Raw genomic sequence first — 16,079 nt, 5'->3', positions numbered from 1 at the left:
ATAAGCCCCAGTGGCCGCCCTCCCTCTGTGTGGCCACTGTCCAGGACAGAGTCAGCCTCGTGGGCACAGTGCACTGTTTGTCAGAACTCAGATGGACTTAGGCACCAGAGAATTCACCCAATTTATCACCATCCCTGTATGGCACGATGAGTCACTAAAATTAGAGTCTGGTTCTCATTGTCAGTTCTCAGTAAGAGCTTAGGAGCAAGGGTTTAAAGTCCTGGGTCCATTCTGATCTACCCGCGACAATTAATGCTTCTTACACTAGAAGCAACCGTAGCATGCAAAGCACTGCCGCCCACAAGTCCTCCTTGGCCTGGGGGATAAAGACAGGGACAAGAGTTCTTTCTGCAGACGACATGAAAATGTCATCTGATACAGTAAATACCACCAACCATCAACTCAGAAACAAGTAGCTCTCCTGCAGGAGAACCATACCCACAGATGTTCAGAGGAGGAAAGAAATTCTTCTGAAAACTTAAACTTCTCTTGTTATTTGTAACACTGTCTTCAGGACTCTGTTTTTATCTAGAAAATCTGTTTTCAGGTATTTTAAGCAGTGGTCACTAATCTGTGGTACTGACCACTGTTTAAGGCGCATAAGACAGCAAAGAAATTCCGGAGCTGGTGAGACAGTTCTGTATGTAAAGAAATCTGACACCACGTCTGCCAACCTGAGTTCTGATTCTAGACACCCAGATGGTGGAACAAGAGAACCAATTCCTGCTAAGCTGTACACACACACACACACACACACACACACGGGGGTGGGGAGGGGACAGAAATGTAAAAATAATTTTTTGAAAGAAATTCCTTTTGGTTGGTATTCTAACCAAATATTTTCATAAAAGAGAAAGAAAATTCTTTCCATCATTTATATATTCAATGCCACAGCAACCTGCTTATGTCAATCTTGTTTCTGTTAATAAACCAAGCTTCTGCCAACGACAACTCAAATACCCCTAATGTTGAGTGTCTACCCAAGAGGAAGGCCGATCACCCATTTCAACCTTCCAATACAGAGCTGGTGCCCTGGAGCAGAGTCAGTGGGTTTTCTCCCGCTCTAACGGTCCTCTGCCAGCCACACTCTTCAGCATGACTTGGGGGGAGGGGGAGAGGAGGGGGGACAGGGGTGGGGAGGGGTGGAGAGGGAGTATGGACAACACTATCCACTCCACTCATGGAGCTCTCTGGCAGAAGGTGGACCATCCACTCACATCTTCCAACAAACGTGGGATGAGAAGACACCACCGCCTGTGGTTAAGAGCACATGCCAATTCTGACACCACTTTTCCTGGCTAAAAGCTGAGGACAGTGACCCCCACACACACACATTTTTTTTAAATTCTTTCTTTTCTTTTTTGAGATTATAATTACATCATTTATCCATTCCTATTTCTCTCTCCAAACCCTCTCATACACCCCTACTTGTTCTCTTTCAAATTCCTGGCCTCTTTTTTTTACTAATTACTATTATATACATGTATGTATATGTGTGTGTGTGTGTGTGTGTGTGTGTGTGTGTGTGTGTGTGTGTGTGTGTGTATATATATTCCTAAGTACATAAATACAACCTAAGTGGTCGGTATAATGTTACCTGCACATGTTTTCAGGGTTCTCCATTTGGTATTGGGTAATAATCAGTTGGTGCTGAGCAGTGGTGGCGCACGCCTTTAATCCCAGCACTCGGGAGGCAGAGGCAGGTGGGTCTCTGAGTTCAATGCCAGCCTGGTCTACAGAGCTAGTTCCAGGACAGGCTCCAAAGCTACAGAGAAACCCTGTCTCAAAAACAACAAACCAGTTTGTGTCTCTTCTCCAGGGAAGGCTATTTCCCTCTCTCAGCATTAGTTGGTGTGGTTCTTTGTGTACAGCTGAGGCCTCGGGGAGTTTCCTCATCCACTTCAGCATGTCTATTGTCCTTGTTCAGCTCGTGTGGTGAGATTTTATGAATGTGGCTTCTGACATTCCTAGGAGACAAAGTCTCACAGAAAACTCCCTGATCTTCTGGCTTTTTGAATCTTTCTACAATGTTTACAATTGAGCCTTAGGTATGGAACTTGTTTGTAAATGTATCTATTGGGACTGGCCTCCACAACTCTGCATCTTGATTGGTCACGGTTTTCTGTAATGGTCTCCATCTGTTTCAAAGTTTTCTCAATCATGTTGGGAACTATACGTACCTGTGGGTAGAAGGACAAATACTTAGATATAGTTAGGGATTACGCTGAGTACTTGGTTTGGTAAAGTGGTGGCTGTAGTTTCTCCTCCAAGATCCATGCCCTCACAGCCTGGAGTAGTTCGCTAAGTTTCCAAAATAGAGCATGATTTTCCTCCTGTTGAGTGGATCTTGAATCCAATCAGAAAGCTGCTGGTTACTGCCAAGATATATGTGCCAATATTACGCCCTCAGGGTTATTGTGCCCCACGCTGGTCGTTGCTGTGGTTCATAGGCATCACAGTTGGGTAGGACTGTTGGTTGCTCTCTTCCTTTAGAAGTGTGCACAGAACCTTCTGGTGTCATGAAAGTTAGTCCTCCGGGAGGAGACTTTCAGTTGACATCACTTTTTATTTGGCTCATCTATAAGATGGCAGAACACACCACCACACCACCTATCTGCATAAATGTCATATACCAAAAAGATGTTGGTACAGCTGTTTTGAAAAAAATGGGCAGATAGATAAGAGCTGGAATACAGGCAGGTAAGAGCAGCTCTGACTTTGTAACAGCTTAGACAGAACGGGCGTAAGGACCGGCAGCAGAAGAGGTGGCCCGGATGAACTTGGCTGTGAACATCTGTATGCTGTTACTTTCATCAAGTTCTGCATGCCCAGGTGGAATGGACCTACTGTTTAAAACATCTTTCCGAGGATGATGCTGAAATATTTATTATATGTGAACATAGAAAGACAGGGGAATGAGGCCAAATGAGGAATAGTGAAGTGAGTATCATTGAAAAAAGAAAGAGTACAATTCCCTATTTCTTCGTAGATAACAGCCAGGCATTAAAAAAACTTAAAATAAAAAGGTGTTTCCAAACAGCTGCAACCACATCACCATGGGCTTAGGAGACAAGGGGGTGGGCGCTGCCTTCGATGAGCCAAGCACCACAAGCATGGTTGACAGAGACTGCTGAAAACCCCCGAATGTCAACAATGGGGCCAATGAGAGCAGGTGAACAGCCCAAGTGGCTCACAGCACAACTGATAAAACACATTATAAGAAAGCAAGAAAAGATAAGCTACAACTAGCGGCAGTCATGAACTCACTGCATTCTGCCTGTATGTACATGTATTTACTCATGAATCCATCAACATTCAGAGAGCCCACAGTAGTTACTTAGGGGAAGGGAGAGAAGTGAATGGAAGATTTTAATGTTGCCTTGTCACTCTTCAATATTGTCTGGATTCTGAACACAGGTATTCTGGTGTTTTTAATGGAACATAACAGCTATATACATACATTATATGTACATATATACACATATATACATATAATTGGACATGATATTTATATAATATATATCTATATATAACATAGCCCAGCATCCCATCTGGCAGAGCAGACCTTCAGTGAGTGAAGCTGTTCCTACTTTCCTCAGCATCACAGGAGAAATAAAAAACATCATACAGATGTTTAACAGAGTCCCAGGCATTGAGGAGTTTACAATGTGGTAAGATTAGGGGTTAGTCAGCATAGGTAATAAATAAGAAAGGTATATACAGTGTGCCCTCAGTATCCACCTGCAGGATCAAGCAACTCCTGATCAAAAGTCTATGGAAATGGGCTAGAACACAAGTTCACATACTAAGCACCCACCTAAAAAGCCATGCATGGCTGCTCATGTCGATAACCCCAAGACTTGGGATGCAAAGGGAGGATGTCCTGAGTTCACTGACCAACCATCCTAGCCAAAACAGCCAGTATTTGGTTCAGTAAGAGACCCTATCTCAAGTCACTGAGACAGAGAGCAATGGAGGAAAATACAGTAGTGTGCTCTGGCACACATGCACCCACACCCACACGCTTGTATGCATCACACATGGGTACAAAACACCACACACGTGTGTGCATGCACAAACACACACAAACCTAAATAACTGAAAAAAATGCATCTCTTCTGAATATATACAGACTTCCTCTCATTATCCCTTTATTGATTTAGTATAATAATAATAATCACTCATAGAGCATTTTAAGTATTGTAAATAACAAAGCACATAAGCTATGCATAAGTTGTATGCAAATACTATTTTTATATAGTATTTATATATAAAAGATATGAGCATCCGTGGTGTCTAAGTGGGGTTCTAGAACCAGTCCCTAAGGACACCAAGCAAAGAAAGGACACACACACACTTTTGACCAAAGAAGACTAGTGTCCGATAGCCACATAAATTAAGTCAAATCTCAGAAAGACAAAGTTTTAGAAGTCTTAAAACACCAATACACATATTATCTAGGAAGCTAAAAAAGCAAGCTAGGGTATGTGCTGTCATCTGTGAAACCTGGTTAACCATGTCCAACAGTCCTGAATCCATGCACAGTTCTGGGACTTCTGTACAGCACTATTCCCACCCACGTCCACACTCCAAGCATTCCACTCGCACTAAGAAATGCCTGCGAGGCACCAATGGCAGAAAGAGCTGCTGTCCTTCATGCCTGAGATCATAAAAAGATCAGCAAACTCACATCCACCCATAGATGTTCTTCATGGGCATATAGCAAGCACTGCATGGCTTTGTACCCTTGAGCACAGCACGTACCTGTGTGTGCAGGGCTGATGTCACACTACTGGACATGTGAAAGAGGCTTTAGAAGAACGTTCTGGTTACCCGAAGACAAAAAAGGAAGAGGAGAGCTGGAAGCTTGGGAAACCAGAGCTCCTCAATGGAGAAGGCTTTCCAAGGCTGGAACAAATGTGCCTGGAAGGAAGCCCCACAATCCCCTTTGGGAGCCTGCTTCCTTCATCCTGCAAGTCCAAGCATCAAAGAAGGCAGGAGCCAACTAGTTATATGGCTCATCTGAAGAGAAGAGGAAGGAAAAAAACTTAAGGAAGTCTGGGGGCCAAACAAAGAAGAGGACAGCTGCAAGGCAGGCGTCTTAAAGGAACTCCAGGGCTATAAAGCAACAAAGAACGGAACTTTTAAAGGACTTCAGGGTACCGTGGAAACTCAAGAAACCACCTTGTTGTGAACACAGATAATTTCCTCACAACCTGGAAGACTGTCCCAAGCTGTCCAGGCTTTTGATACCCAGTGAAGGAATTGCAGAGAGGGAAGGGAGTTGAGAAGGGCAAAGAGAAAAAGAAAGGCAAGAAAACACAATAGCTAAAAATAGATTTGTCCCTGAAGTATCCCATAACTAGTACAGCTCCAAAACTCTAAGATGAGTCACAGCTCATCTTTTCATTTTTATTTATACAAAGCGATAAACATAAATATAGAGCCCAGCGAATGAGCATCCTGCAACAAAAGCTGCAGCCAAGAAAGGGGGTTGTTCCACTCAACTCAACAAGGGTTACCTTGGTTCATAGCATCCCATGATTTCCACCCATGTGGATGGTAGAGGTGAGGTCACTATGGCAAACCTACATCATCACAAAGATTGAGATCTATTGAAGTATTCAGCATGAATATTGGTGAGTCCTTTAGAGACAGCTGGTGCCACTGTTGAATATGCATTATCCATAAGATGAACAGAACTGAGGAGGGGAAGGACGTTGATAAGCAAATTCTGTGGTGGTTGTTTTAAATCACAAAATTCTTCAGCAGAGCAAACCCAGCAGCACTGTCCATAAAGGGTTCTGACAAAAACCTGGGTTAGGATCTAGGCTTCAGTCCCCACCATGGTGCCCTGGAGAACCATCAGTCTTGGGATCCATGGAATGACAAGCAGCTACTTGCTACCTGAGCTCTTTGGGAAAAGTCAAGCAGTTTTCAAGTCAAGTGGTTGGCAAGATGAACATTTCATATACAGGACTTAGGCCACGAAGCCTGGGGTCCTTTCATCTCCCCATGTAAATGGGCAAACCTTTTAAACAGTATCAGCACCTCACATAATTTCCCAGTCCTGAAATGTTCCCAACTACTTCAGAACTATCAGGCTTAGACTGAATATCTCTCAGTTGCCGGGGACTTACTTACCATGAATGAAGCCCTTGTTTGAGTCTCAGCACCACATAACCAGGGTGAGGTAGTAGGAGATTTCTGTCCTGCCCGGTCCGGCAATAAACACACAGAAACCATGTTATTTGCAATACTGTTTGGTCAATAGCTTAAGCGTATTTCTGGCTAACTCATATCTTAAATTAACCCATCTCCATTAATTTGTGTATCGCCACAAGGCTGTGGCTTACCGGGTAAAGATCCAGGATCTGTCTCAGGCGGGGCTACATGGCTTCTCCCAGACCCCACCTTCTTTCTCCCAGCATTCAGTTTAGTTTTCCCCACCTAGCTCTACTCTACCCTATCACAGGCTAGGGCAAATTCTTTATTCACTAACCAAGAAAAGCAACACATATACAGAAAAACCTCCCATACCAGCGGCCCATGCCTGTAACCTCAGTACTTAAGAGCCAGAGGCAGGAGGATCAAACGTTCAACGTTGTCCTCACCTGCATAGTTCAAGACTGATTGCTAGAGGCCAGCCTGGGCTACATAAGACCTTTTGTTAATAAACCAAAACAGGAACAAAAAAAAAAAACCACAGTGGGGTAACACAAGACACTACCAACTTATGCTAGGAACTTTGGTTTCTGACCAGGTTTAAGGCCAGGAACTGACCAACTTGCTACCTACTAGTCAAATGCCCACCCCTTTCCTCCCTAACAGATGTTAAAATACTCGATCTAGTAGGCTATCAAGGAAAACAAAAGAAAAAAAAAACAAAAACAAAAAACCGAACAAGACCTCACACCCCAGTAGGGAGCCCCAGTGAAAACCCTTTGAAGCTGAAAAGCAACATGGTATGTTTATTTGTATTTTTGTGCAATTCCATCTAACTCCATGCACGGCTAGGCTAAGTGCAGGTACTCAGCTAGTTAAAACATAAATAAAACCCATCCTCAGGCCATGTCCTTCCAGGAGGAAAAGTTAATAGGCACACTGCTGCAAGGAGAGGAAATCGAAAGGCTTCGCTGACCAGAGTAGAGAAGGGGGTTGTGGTCTTAGCAAAAGCCAGCAGGAAAGAAAGAAGACCAACCACCTACCCACTGGTCCTTGCATCCACCTTCGGAATATCTAAAACCTCACACACTTAAACCCATCACGTGCATCACCCAGGTTCCAGAAAACAGAACATCAGACAAAATGATGTCGGGCTGAAGTAATCTGAGGCCTCCAGCAGGATACATTAAAAAAAAAAAACAGTAACAGCTCAATCAATGTTTCACCTCCTTGAGGCAAACAATAAGACAAAGGAAAAGAAAACATGCGCCAAGGTACCTCAGAAACTTGAACAACAACATCCTCTGAACTGTTCTTGGAATTGCAGTGACCTTCCAGCCTCTTAAAGACCCCTTAACACACACTCAGAGGCCAGGTTTCCTCTACAGACTATCAGGAGTTGAAAATGCAAAGTCCTGGCTTCTATAACCACTGTGTTACTATTAACTTTGCAGGAAAAGATGGGGTGTAGGATGTGAGACTAAGGTACCTGGTCCAACTGGGAACAACCCAGCCCTCTTTCCCAAGACAAGTGGTTGGTTCAAAACACAATTTGTGCTTAAAAGATGATGATTAGTTGTGTGAGCCCATAGAAGTGGCTCTGCTCCATCTTAACACAAGGTCAGAGAGTTCGAGCCTATTATTGCTCCTTCCAGGTCAAACAACAAGGTGTTTTTGCCTAAGGTAAAGGTGCTGTATGTTTTCCCTAGATGCTTGGGCCGAGGTGGTGTAGCTACTGGATATTTTGCTCCTCAGTATTTGAACTCTTGTTTGCTTCTTGTATCACAATAAAGTCTTTTTGCCCTCCCCTTTGGCTTGGGGTATAAAAGGACTATGGAAAATAAACTGGAGGCTGCAGAATTCACTGACAGTCTCCCGAATCTGTCCTATGTCTATTTCTTTTGTGTGTCTCTGTTGCTTCTACTTTCTCAATCCACATACCTCCCTCCAAGTATGGAGGAATTAAGAGAAAACGCTTCAACCTACCTAAAGGCCCTAGAGTAGTCCAAAGCCACAGCCAACTTCTGCCAAGGAACATTGGACTGCCTCTACTCTATTCCAACCATAGCTCACTATCACTAGTTCCTTGATTTGAGTTCCATGTTATACGTTCACAGGCATATTCAAGAGCCATTGCTGACAGGAAGAAATACATACAATTTTTGTGAACTCAAGACCCAACCCATGCAATCTACTACAACAGGGAGATGTGGGAATTAGTGTCCACTGATCATAAGCAGTATACACACCCAAGCGCTAGCTTGGGTGTTAGCAGGGGACAGGCCATTGTTGTATGAATTAAATGTGTGAATCCAGACAGATCTTCATGTCTGAGATGCCCTGGAACTGAGTCTCCAAATAACTTGCACCTGCTTCTAGCTGCCTAATTCATTTTCCCTCCCTCTCTCCTTCTTCATCCCCCTCCCCCATTACTCAAGACAAACAACACAGGGCCTCAGACCTGGTTAGAAAAATAAACCACAGCCACCACAGGAGTCTAGTCCTTCACTGGAAGTGGATCAAACCCAGACATTTAAATGGAGTCTCAGAAGAGTGAGGATGATGTCTTGGACGGAGGGGGCGGGGTGGGGGAGAAAGAGCTGGTCAGTGGGTTGGGAAGATGCTCAGGACACACGACTTCTTGGAAGGGAGGATTCCCTGGCATCTCCAAGGGGTAGCTCAGAATGGTCTCGACTTCCCCCGACAAACACTTCTAGAAACATTTGGGGAAATCTGATATAAATTAGACACGTGAACGACACAAACACGGAGCAAGAGATCTTCAGTAAAGAAAGTTCAGTGAGCATCCATCAGCTGCCCAGAAATAAACATCAGGGGTTAAGGGTGGGCAGAGCTGAGGAGGGACTGCTGACGGCTGTGGCCGGCGGGCAGCAGCACAGGGGAAGGGCTCCAAGCTGGAATTCGGAGCGTGCCCACATCAGCAGAAAAGTTCCTGGGAACAGCACTCTGTCTGGGAGGAACCCTGCGGGTCTCAGGATGCATGAGCTCTGAGATGCAGGGACCAACGGCCGATGGAGGAAGCCCAGGGTCCTCTGTTCCCGGCTGCTCGCAGGTTAAGGCGTCGGCGACAGAAGTAAAAGATCTGCTCCCAGCAAGAGTGAGTGATTCCCACGTCCAGTCCCACTAGATCTCACTATTCCCAAACCAGACACAGTCCCAGAGGGAGAGAAAGGAAGCTGGGATACCCATGCGGGGGCAGCGGAGATGGGAAACTGAGGCAGGAAAGTGCACGTTAAAGGCTGCGGAAGTCTGGGAAGACCCAAAATCAGGGTAAAGTGTTCTTCCCCTCCTCCGTTCCCAGAACACTGAGCCACACTCGAGCTACGCCCAATCCCGGCGGCCGCCGGGCTCCAGGGAGCGGGCGCCGCACAAAGCTCCGCCCGCGAACACACGACAACAGCACCCGGCGCGCCGGCCCACACAATAGCACACAGCGCGCGCCCCGCCGCGGCCCCTCGCGGGGTCCCGGCCAGCCAGGCGCCCGGGTCCGCCCTCCGCGCACACCCACGCCCGCAGCCCAGGCCCGTGCGCGGAGCACGGACGATCACGGCCAGCCCCCGCGCCCCGGGCCCAGTGAAGCGCGTCACGAGCCCCTCACTCACCCGCGGTGCTGCTCAGCAGCAGGCACAGCGGCCCCAGCAGCCACATGGCGCGGCCGCCGCTCCGCTGCCCAGCGACGTCGCTGCCCCACGGCCTCGGTCAGACCCCGCCCCTCGCTCCGGCCACGCCCTCTCGGCGACCTAGCCACGCCCCCGCCCTCCCATGCCGGAGGGCTTAACCAAGTTCTGCAAGCTCCTGGCTGAGAGCCGCCGCCTGCACTCTACCCCGAGGGTCCTGGTTGCCAGGGTCTTGCAGATCCAGTTCTTGCTGCCTCCGGGGTCAGACTGCGAGGACCTCTTAAACCCCTGCTTTGTGTTTGGCCCCGGTTTCCTGTCTTACATCCTAAGGGACGCGACAGACTTCTCCCCAGAGCCCAGGTGAATTCTTAACTGCCAAAAAGCTTTCAAGGAGAGAAAGAAGTTCAGCGAGCCTATTCGTAGGAGGAAACTGATTTTTTTCTTTTCTTTTTTCTTTTCTTTCCTTTTCTTTTCTTGTGTGTGTGTGCGTGTGCGTGTGTGTCTGTGTGAAATACAACCATGTCTTTTCAAACTCCAAGACGCAAGATGTGCCAGGTAGCCTTTGGGGACCCTATTAAAAACTCACTCCAACTCAACAGTGATTCTGAGTCTGGTTCCTGGAGCTACGGGAGGAGCAAAGAAAAAATTTTATCCTGAGATCTAGGAACACTGAGGAGTTTGAAAGTCCCTAAAACTTTACACAGTTCCCACGGTTTGTGCATTATCCACTTTTTTTTTTTTTTTAGGAAAGCGTAGTTTAGGGCTGGAGCAATGACTCAGCACTTAAGAACACTGGCTGCCTCTCCAGAGGACCTGAGTTGTGTTCCCAGCACCCACCTGGCAGATCTAACTACAGCCTCAAGCAGTCCAGTAGCACCCCTTCTTCTGAGCGCTGGGGACACTTACGTACACACGGCATTCACTCACACCCCCATGCAGAGATACACATAAATAAAAAGTAATGAGAATGAATCTCATTACGGAGGGAGAAAAACTTTGTAAATAGGCCTTTGATAATGATATTGAGGCAAGTAAACAATTGCCCGGAGGCTGTTTGCCTCTGAACCTTGAGAACAGGGAAAGACAATGGCCCTACCCTAGGGCTGCCCTTGTTTGTTTCAACTTTGGGGAAGGTTTGGGCAGCCGCTGTGTTTGTTACAAACTTCCCCAGGGACAAGTTCATGTGGTGAAGAATTGGACAGGTCTCCAGGCCAAAGCTAGTCAGTTCAACAGCCTGTAAAGACCCACACTCTGACAGCAGCACCTTAGAAACTGAGCTTCTCCAGTTAAGCCTTCAAATGAGTCCCCAGCCCAGCGGAAGCCATGTCGTCCTCCCTGAAGACCTTAAATCAATGTGCTCATCTAAGCTGTCTCCAAGTTACTAACCAGAACACTGTGTGTGTTCATTGGGTTATTGCTGGCCTCCCCTGTCACCTGGGTACCCGGTTCCTTTAAGAGGCAAACTCCTCCCACCTCCAATCTCCCCCTTCTGATCTTGCCCACCTCCACTCTACCCAAACTGATTTCATATCTCCTCTCTATGCTTCCGAAGAGGTAGTCTCTGCCTCACCCTTCCCCCTTTCTCTTTTTTCTCCTCCCCCACCACTCCCATAACCTCTTATAAGGTTATCCTTCCCAATATTAAACTCTATACCCAAGTTTCTCTGCATGGCATACTGTCTGCCTCCCACCCACCATGGTCTTCCACCTACAGGGGTCGTGCCTCCATGAATCATAACATTGGTACAAGACTCGACCAGGCTCTCTCTGTGTTCCCTCCCACGCTTGGGCGGTCTGGCTCAAGCACATGGGAATCCTGGATCCGAACCTGCTACTCCACACAACACCGACTAAATGGTAAGGTTCCCATCTCCAAGTCGGCTTTCTCTGACATTGTCTCTGGTAATTCCCCATGGCTGAGGACTGGGATCTCGTCTCATTTCTCACCTCGGACTGTAGTCCCTTGGGACACTCGGCTAGTCCTCACCCTTTGTGCTGACAAGCCTTAGGATGGCTTGACCAATCTTCTCGGTCCTTGCATTATTTTAGGGACCCCTAGAATATTTTGCTTTTTGGATCCTGTCTCTCATCACCCCCCCCCCTCGGCTCTGGGAAATGGCCTACGTACACCTTAAATAACAACCTAAAGTGGCCACCTCTACCGGCAGACCCGCAACACGAGAGTTTTCTAATTTCTGTCACCTATCAGGCAGATGGAAGTTTCTATCCAGTCATCTCATGCCCATCCACTTCTCCCTCTACTGGGCTGCCTCCCACCGTGTCTAAGCCTGTTTGGGGTGGGAAACCCCTGCAAATTCTGTCTCTGCCACCGCTACTGCCTCCAGTCCACAGGAACCAGCAAAACTGGTCTTACCCATGAGGAGGCTGCTGCAGCCCCAACCCTTCGGCTGCTGCCCCCGTACTGGTAGTGCTGAGTAGTTTTCCTGTCTACTTGATATATGAAAGAATGTGTGAATGGTGTGGCCACACAGATGAGATTCTGTTTTAAAAGAGTGATTTACATATCCTCTATGTCTCTCTTATTATTTGTATCTGTTTAAAATTTTTGCCACAGCCATGAACAACATGTGGTTTCTCTATGCAACATGTGACCGCTACCATCTTGACTAAGGGCAGCCATGTAACCAAGTCACCATCTTTACTGAGGTACTCCTTGCCTCGTCTTGCCATTTACTTATGTTTTTATCTCTAAATTCCTCTTACTGACTCTGTTACATGTATTTTTTGCACAGTGGCATACTTTTGGTAAGGCCCACCAAAGCATCCCCTCCACCCAGCCCCTGTTTAATATGTGTGTGTGTGTGTGCATGTGACCTTTGAGCTAACTTTATATATTAATATAAGTTAGCTTTAACTCTGTGTATATGTGTATGAAACTTAAATTCAACTGTGCATATTTGTACATGTCTTCACTACTGTCAGTTCTACTGTTAAGCTTCTATTGCAAACAGTTTTTTCTTCTTTGTCTTTCACAAGTATAAATCTCACTTGTTAAGTTAAAAACCAGCACAATCAAGTTTGGCCTCAGCTCTCCAGGCAGATCCTATACCTTAGTCATAACTTTAAATATATACCCAATAAACAACCCTCAAAGTGCTCAGGGATTTGGGGAATATAGCATTTAAATATGTAATTATTAAAAGGCTTTTCGTACCAGAGGAGAAGATTGGCTCCTAGCAGCAGCACTTTCTTTCCTCCAAAGAATACAGAAGACGGGTGGACACAGAATAATGTCCAGTCACTGTTCACTCAGCAAGTGAAAGTGTTAACCATCAAAACTCCTGAAGATCTCCAGACAGTGGACAGAATCGACTGGAATCAATGGCCTGGCTCTTCAGGGCAAGGTAGGTTTGTCTTCCTACAGATGTCCTAACCCACAGATCTTCTAAAGCCTGGTAAGCCCTGCACTAACAACAGAAGACAAATACAGCCTTGAAAGCCCCTGCTCTCAACCACCTTGGAGGACCCTAAGGAGTGGCTCTAGGTAGCCAACTGAGTAAGTTCTCTGCCATTTTTTAAATCAATAACTCAAGTAAAATTTTATCCTTCTCAAAGAGCTCTGATGCAATTTGTTTGCTGAGAGGTTTTGGCAGTTTAAAAATGACAACTTCACCAAACAAATTTCAGTATAACTTCTTACAATTTTTTAAAATAAAAGGTGTTTTAAAATGCAAAAGCTCAAACCAAAAAGGTGTTTTAAGATATATGAATGCAAGTTATTAAGGTATATACCTACAAGTTATAAAGGTGTGTGCCTACACATTATAAAGGTCTGAGGACAAATGAAAGTTATCAAATTTCTTTTCCTCGTTACGTTGCCATTCATAGTCTTAACATGATCAATAAAATGCCTATAAGCTATTAATCTAACTCTGACAGAGTACAACCACTGCTCAAGATCAAGATTTTAAATTCTCTTTGGTTGTTTTCTAAAGATACTTTTCATTGTGCGAGAACACCTGTCACAGCCATTCTGACATAAAATGCTGCTGTTTATACAATGTATGTGACTAAAACTTATGTTTTACAAACTCAAAGAATTCTTGTGAGTTTCGGGGAACCAAATTGAAGAATTCACCTTAAAGAGGTCAGATACACCCCTCTCTCAATTCCCTGGTTCTAAACCCTCCTCCTCAATTACCAAAACCCAAACAAATTTTTAAACTTAACCTTGTCTTCTGCTCTGCCAACACCTTGCCAGATCCAAGAGACATCAGAGATTTCCAGAACACCACAAATCCTGGACCGGATTGAAGCAACCAGCTACCCTAGGATGTGACCAGAACCAAGCTTTCTCAGGTCCCCCCAAGACTCCAACGTCCACAAATCAGCAGGAAGCAGTCACGAGAACTCGACACCCTTATCCCCTCAACCTGCCATGCCTAACTCCTTGCCATTTTATTATAAGAGAAAGGTGGGAATGTTGTAATCATAAATCTGCTGACCTGCCCTGTCACCTGAGTACCCTGTCCCTTTAAGAGATAAACCCCGCCCACCTTCATTTGTTCTCTGCTCCCCCCCCCCAGCTAAAGGAAGCTAATCTCACTCCTCCTATCCATCTCTTTCTATCTTTATCTATCATTCTGAAGGGGCAGTCTCTGCCTCTCCCTTCCTCCTTTCTCTTTCTTCTCTTTCTCTGTTTCCCCTCGCTCCTTCCCTCTCCCTCCCTCCCCCATAATCGCTTACCCTTATACCCTTCCCAGTACCCACTGAATAAACTCTATATCTAAGCTCTCTCTGCATGGCATATCTGTCTGCCTCCTCCCTGCCGTGGTCCCACCCTCCAGGGGACCTGCCAGGGTCATGCCGCCATGAATCATACCAGTTACTGTTTCAAACACAGGTCATTTATTAGAAAGCAACAGGTAACTCATTCATAATCATACAGCAAATACTGAGTCAGAACAGCTAGCATGGCTGAATCTTACCAAACCAAGATGTTACTAGGAGGTGTCAGATTCAGACTTTGGGCTCTTATGGTCACATTTAACCTTCACATCCATCTTTGAGACAGACAGTATTGTCTCTGGGACACAAATAAGGAACTGAATCTTGAAAAACAATTTTCCTGGCTCAAAAAAATCCAGTATTGAAGCTAGATCTTACTGATCCTCACAGTGATACATCAAAATAAGTTACTTACCATAGTAAACAATCCCAGTTCATAAAACAGAATTGTCTGCACCTTCAAAAATGATGTGGTCACTGGATTTGAACTACAATGACGGGAATGGCCAACAAGCAAAAGTTGATTCAGTGCTTAGTACAATTCTGTTCTCAGTAAGTTTTCTGCGTGTATCTAATGGTTGCAACTCCTACTCCCCAAAAATGCTGAGCATGAGAGTTTAAGAAGGCTGGCAATGGTGAGACAGACTGTTCTCTGGAGGTGTGATCAGATAAAACAGAGAAGGGCATGCTCTCTTTGGTTGGGGAGACAACTTGGGGCTGGTCTACTTCACCCTTGGGCAGAATGATGGAGCGACAGCAGCTGGATGTGCAGCAGCATCTAACCTGTTCTGTGTCCCACTTCAGGCTTGAACCCGAGACCCTGAGATTAAGAGTCTCATACTCTACCAACTCCCACAATAACACACCTTTAATTCCAGCACTTGAGAGTCGGAGAAAGGTGGATCACTATGAGTTTGAGGCCAACATGGTCTACAACATGAGTTCTAGGACAACCAGTGCTACACAGAGAGAAACCCTGTCTTGAAAAACATAAAAAAAAAATTTCACCTTCTTATTTAGCTTCTCTAGGATCACGAATTATAGGCTCAATGTCCTTTATTTATGGCTAGAAACCAATTATGAGTGAGCACATCCCATGTTCCTCTTTTTGGGTCTGGCTTACCTTACTCAGGATAGTGTTTTCTATTTCCGACCATTTGCGTGCAAAATTCAAGAAGTCATTATTTTTCACTCATGAGTAGTACTCTAATATGTATATATTCCATACTTTCTTCATCCATTCTTCCATTGAAGGGCATCTACTAGGCTGTTTGGATGCACACCTTACTAGACCTGGAAGGAGGTGGGAGGCCCTTGGACTTCCCACAGGGCAGGGAACCCTGACTGCTCTTCAGGCTGATGAGGGAGGGGGAGTTGATTGGGGGAGGGGGAGGGAAATGGGAGGTGGTGGCAGGGAGGAGGCAGAAATCTTTAATAAATAAATAAATAAATAAAATAAAAAGTAAATATAAATCTTTAAAAAAATTTCAAAGTCATTCTTGAGCTACCACGTGTGTGTTATTTATT

The 16,079-nt window shown here is 45.5% G+C and overlaps 1 protein-coding gene and 1 long non-coding RNA gene across 5 annotated transcripts in view; one reads left to right on the top strand and one right to left on the bottom strand.

Annotated features, from left to right (window-relative positions):
* Nucleotides 1–9,904, bottom strand: part of Ldlrad3 (low density lipoprotein receptor class A domain containing 3) — a 235,310-nt gene extending 225,406 nt beyond the window's left edge. For 2 of the 3 annotated variants that reach the window (XM_050147157.1, XM_050147158.1), the window contains exon 1: nucleotides 9,789–9,904. In XM_050147157.1, coding sequence (XP_050003114.1) covers nucleotides 9,789–9,834 — 46 coding nt within the window. In that variant the 5' untranslated portion in view covers nucleotides 9,835–9,904. The remainder of the gene's footprint in view (nucleotides 1–9,788) is intronic. The other variant, XM_050147159.1, reaches the window with a different exon arrangement.
* Nucleotides 9,905–11,436: 1,532 nt separating this feature from the next.
* On the top strand, nucleotides 11,437–14,504 carry LOC126504690 (uncharacterized). 2 transcript variants are annotated; one of them, XR_007592680.1, is made up of 4 exons: nucleotides 11,437–11,660; nucleotides 12,379–12,470; nucleotides 13,027–13,168; nucleotides 14,026–14,504. It is a non-coding gene; the product is annotated as an uncharacterized lncRNA (long non-coding RNA). The 2 variants fall into 2 exon arrangements; XR_007592681.1 differs by having other exon boundaries at nucleotides 13,027–14,504.
* Nucleotides 14,505–16,079: the final 1,575 nt, after the last annotated feature.

This window comes from Alexandromys fortis, unplaced genomic scaffold (assembly GCF_014885135.2).
Source record: "Alexandromys fortis isolate MF-2015 unplaced genomic scaffold, M_Fortis_MF-2015_v1.1 scaffold_12, whole genome shotgun sequence".
Taxonomy (NCBI): domain Eukaryota; kingdom Metazoa; phylum Chordata; class Mammalia; order Rodentia; family Cricetidae; genus Alexandromys; species Alexandromys fortis.
The sequence above is the reverse complement of the archived record's forward strand: the minus strand, read 5'-3'. Positions and strand labels throughout refer to the sequence as shown.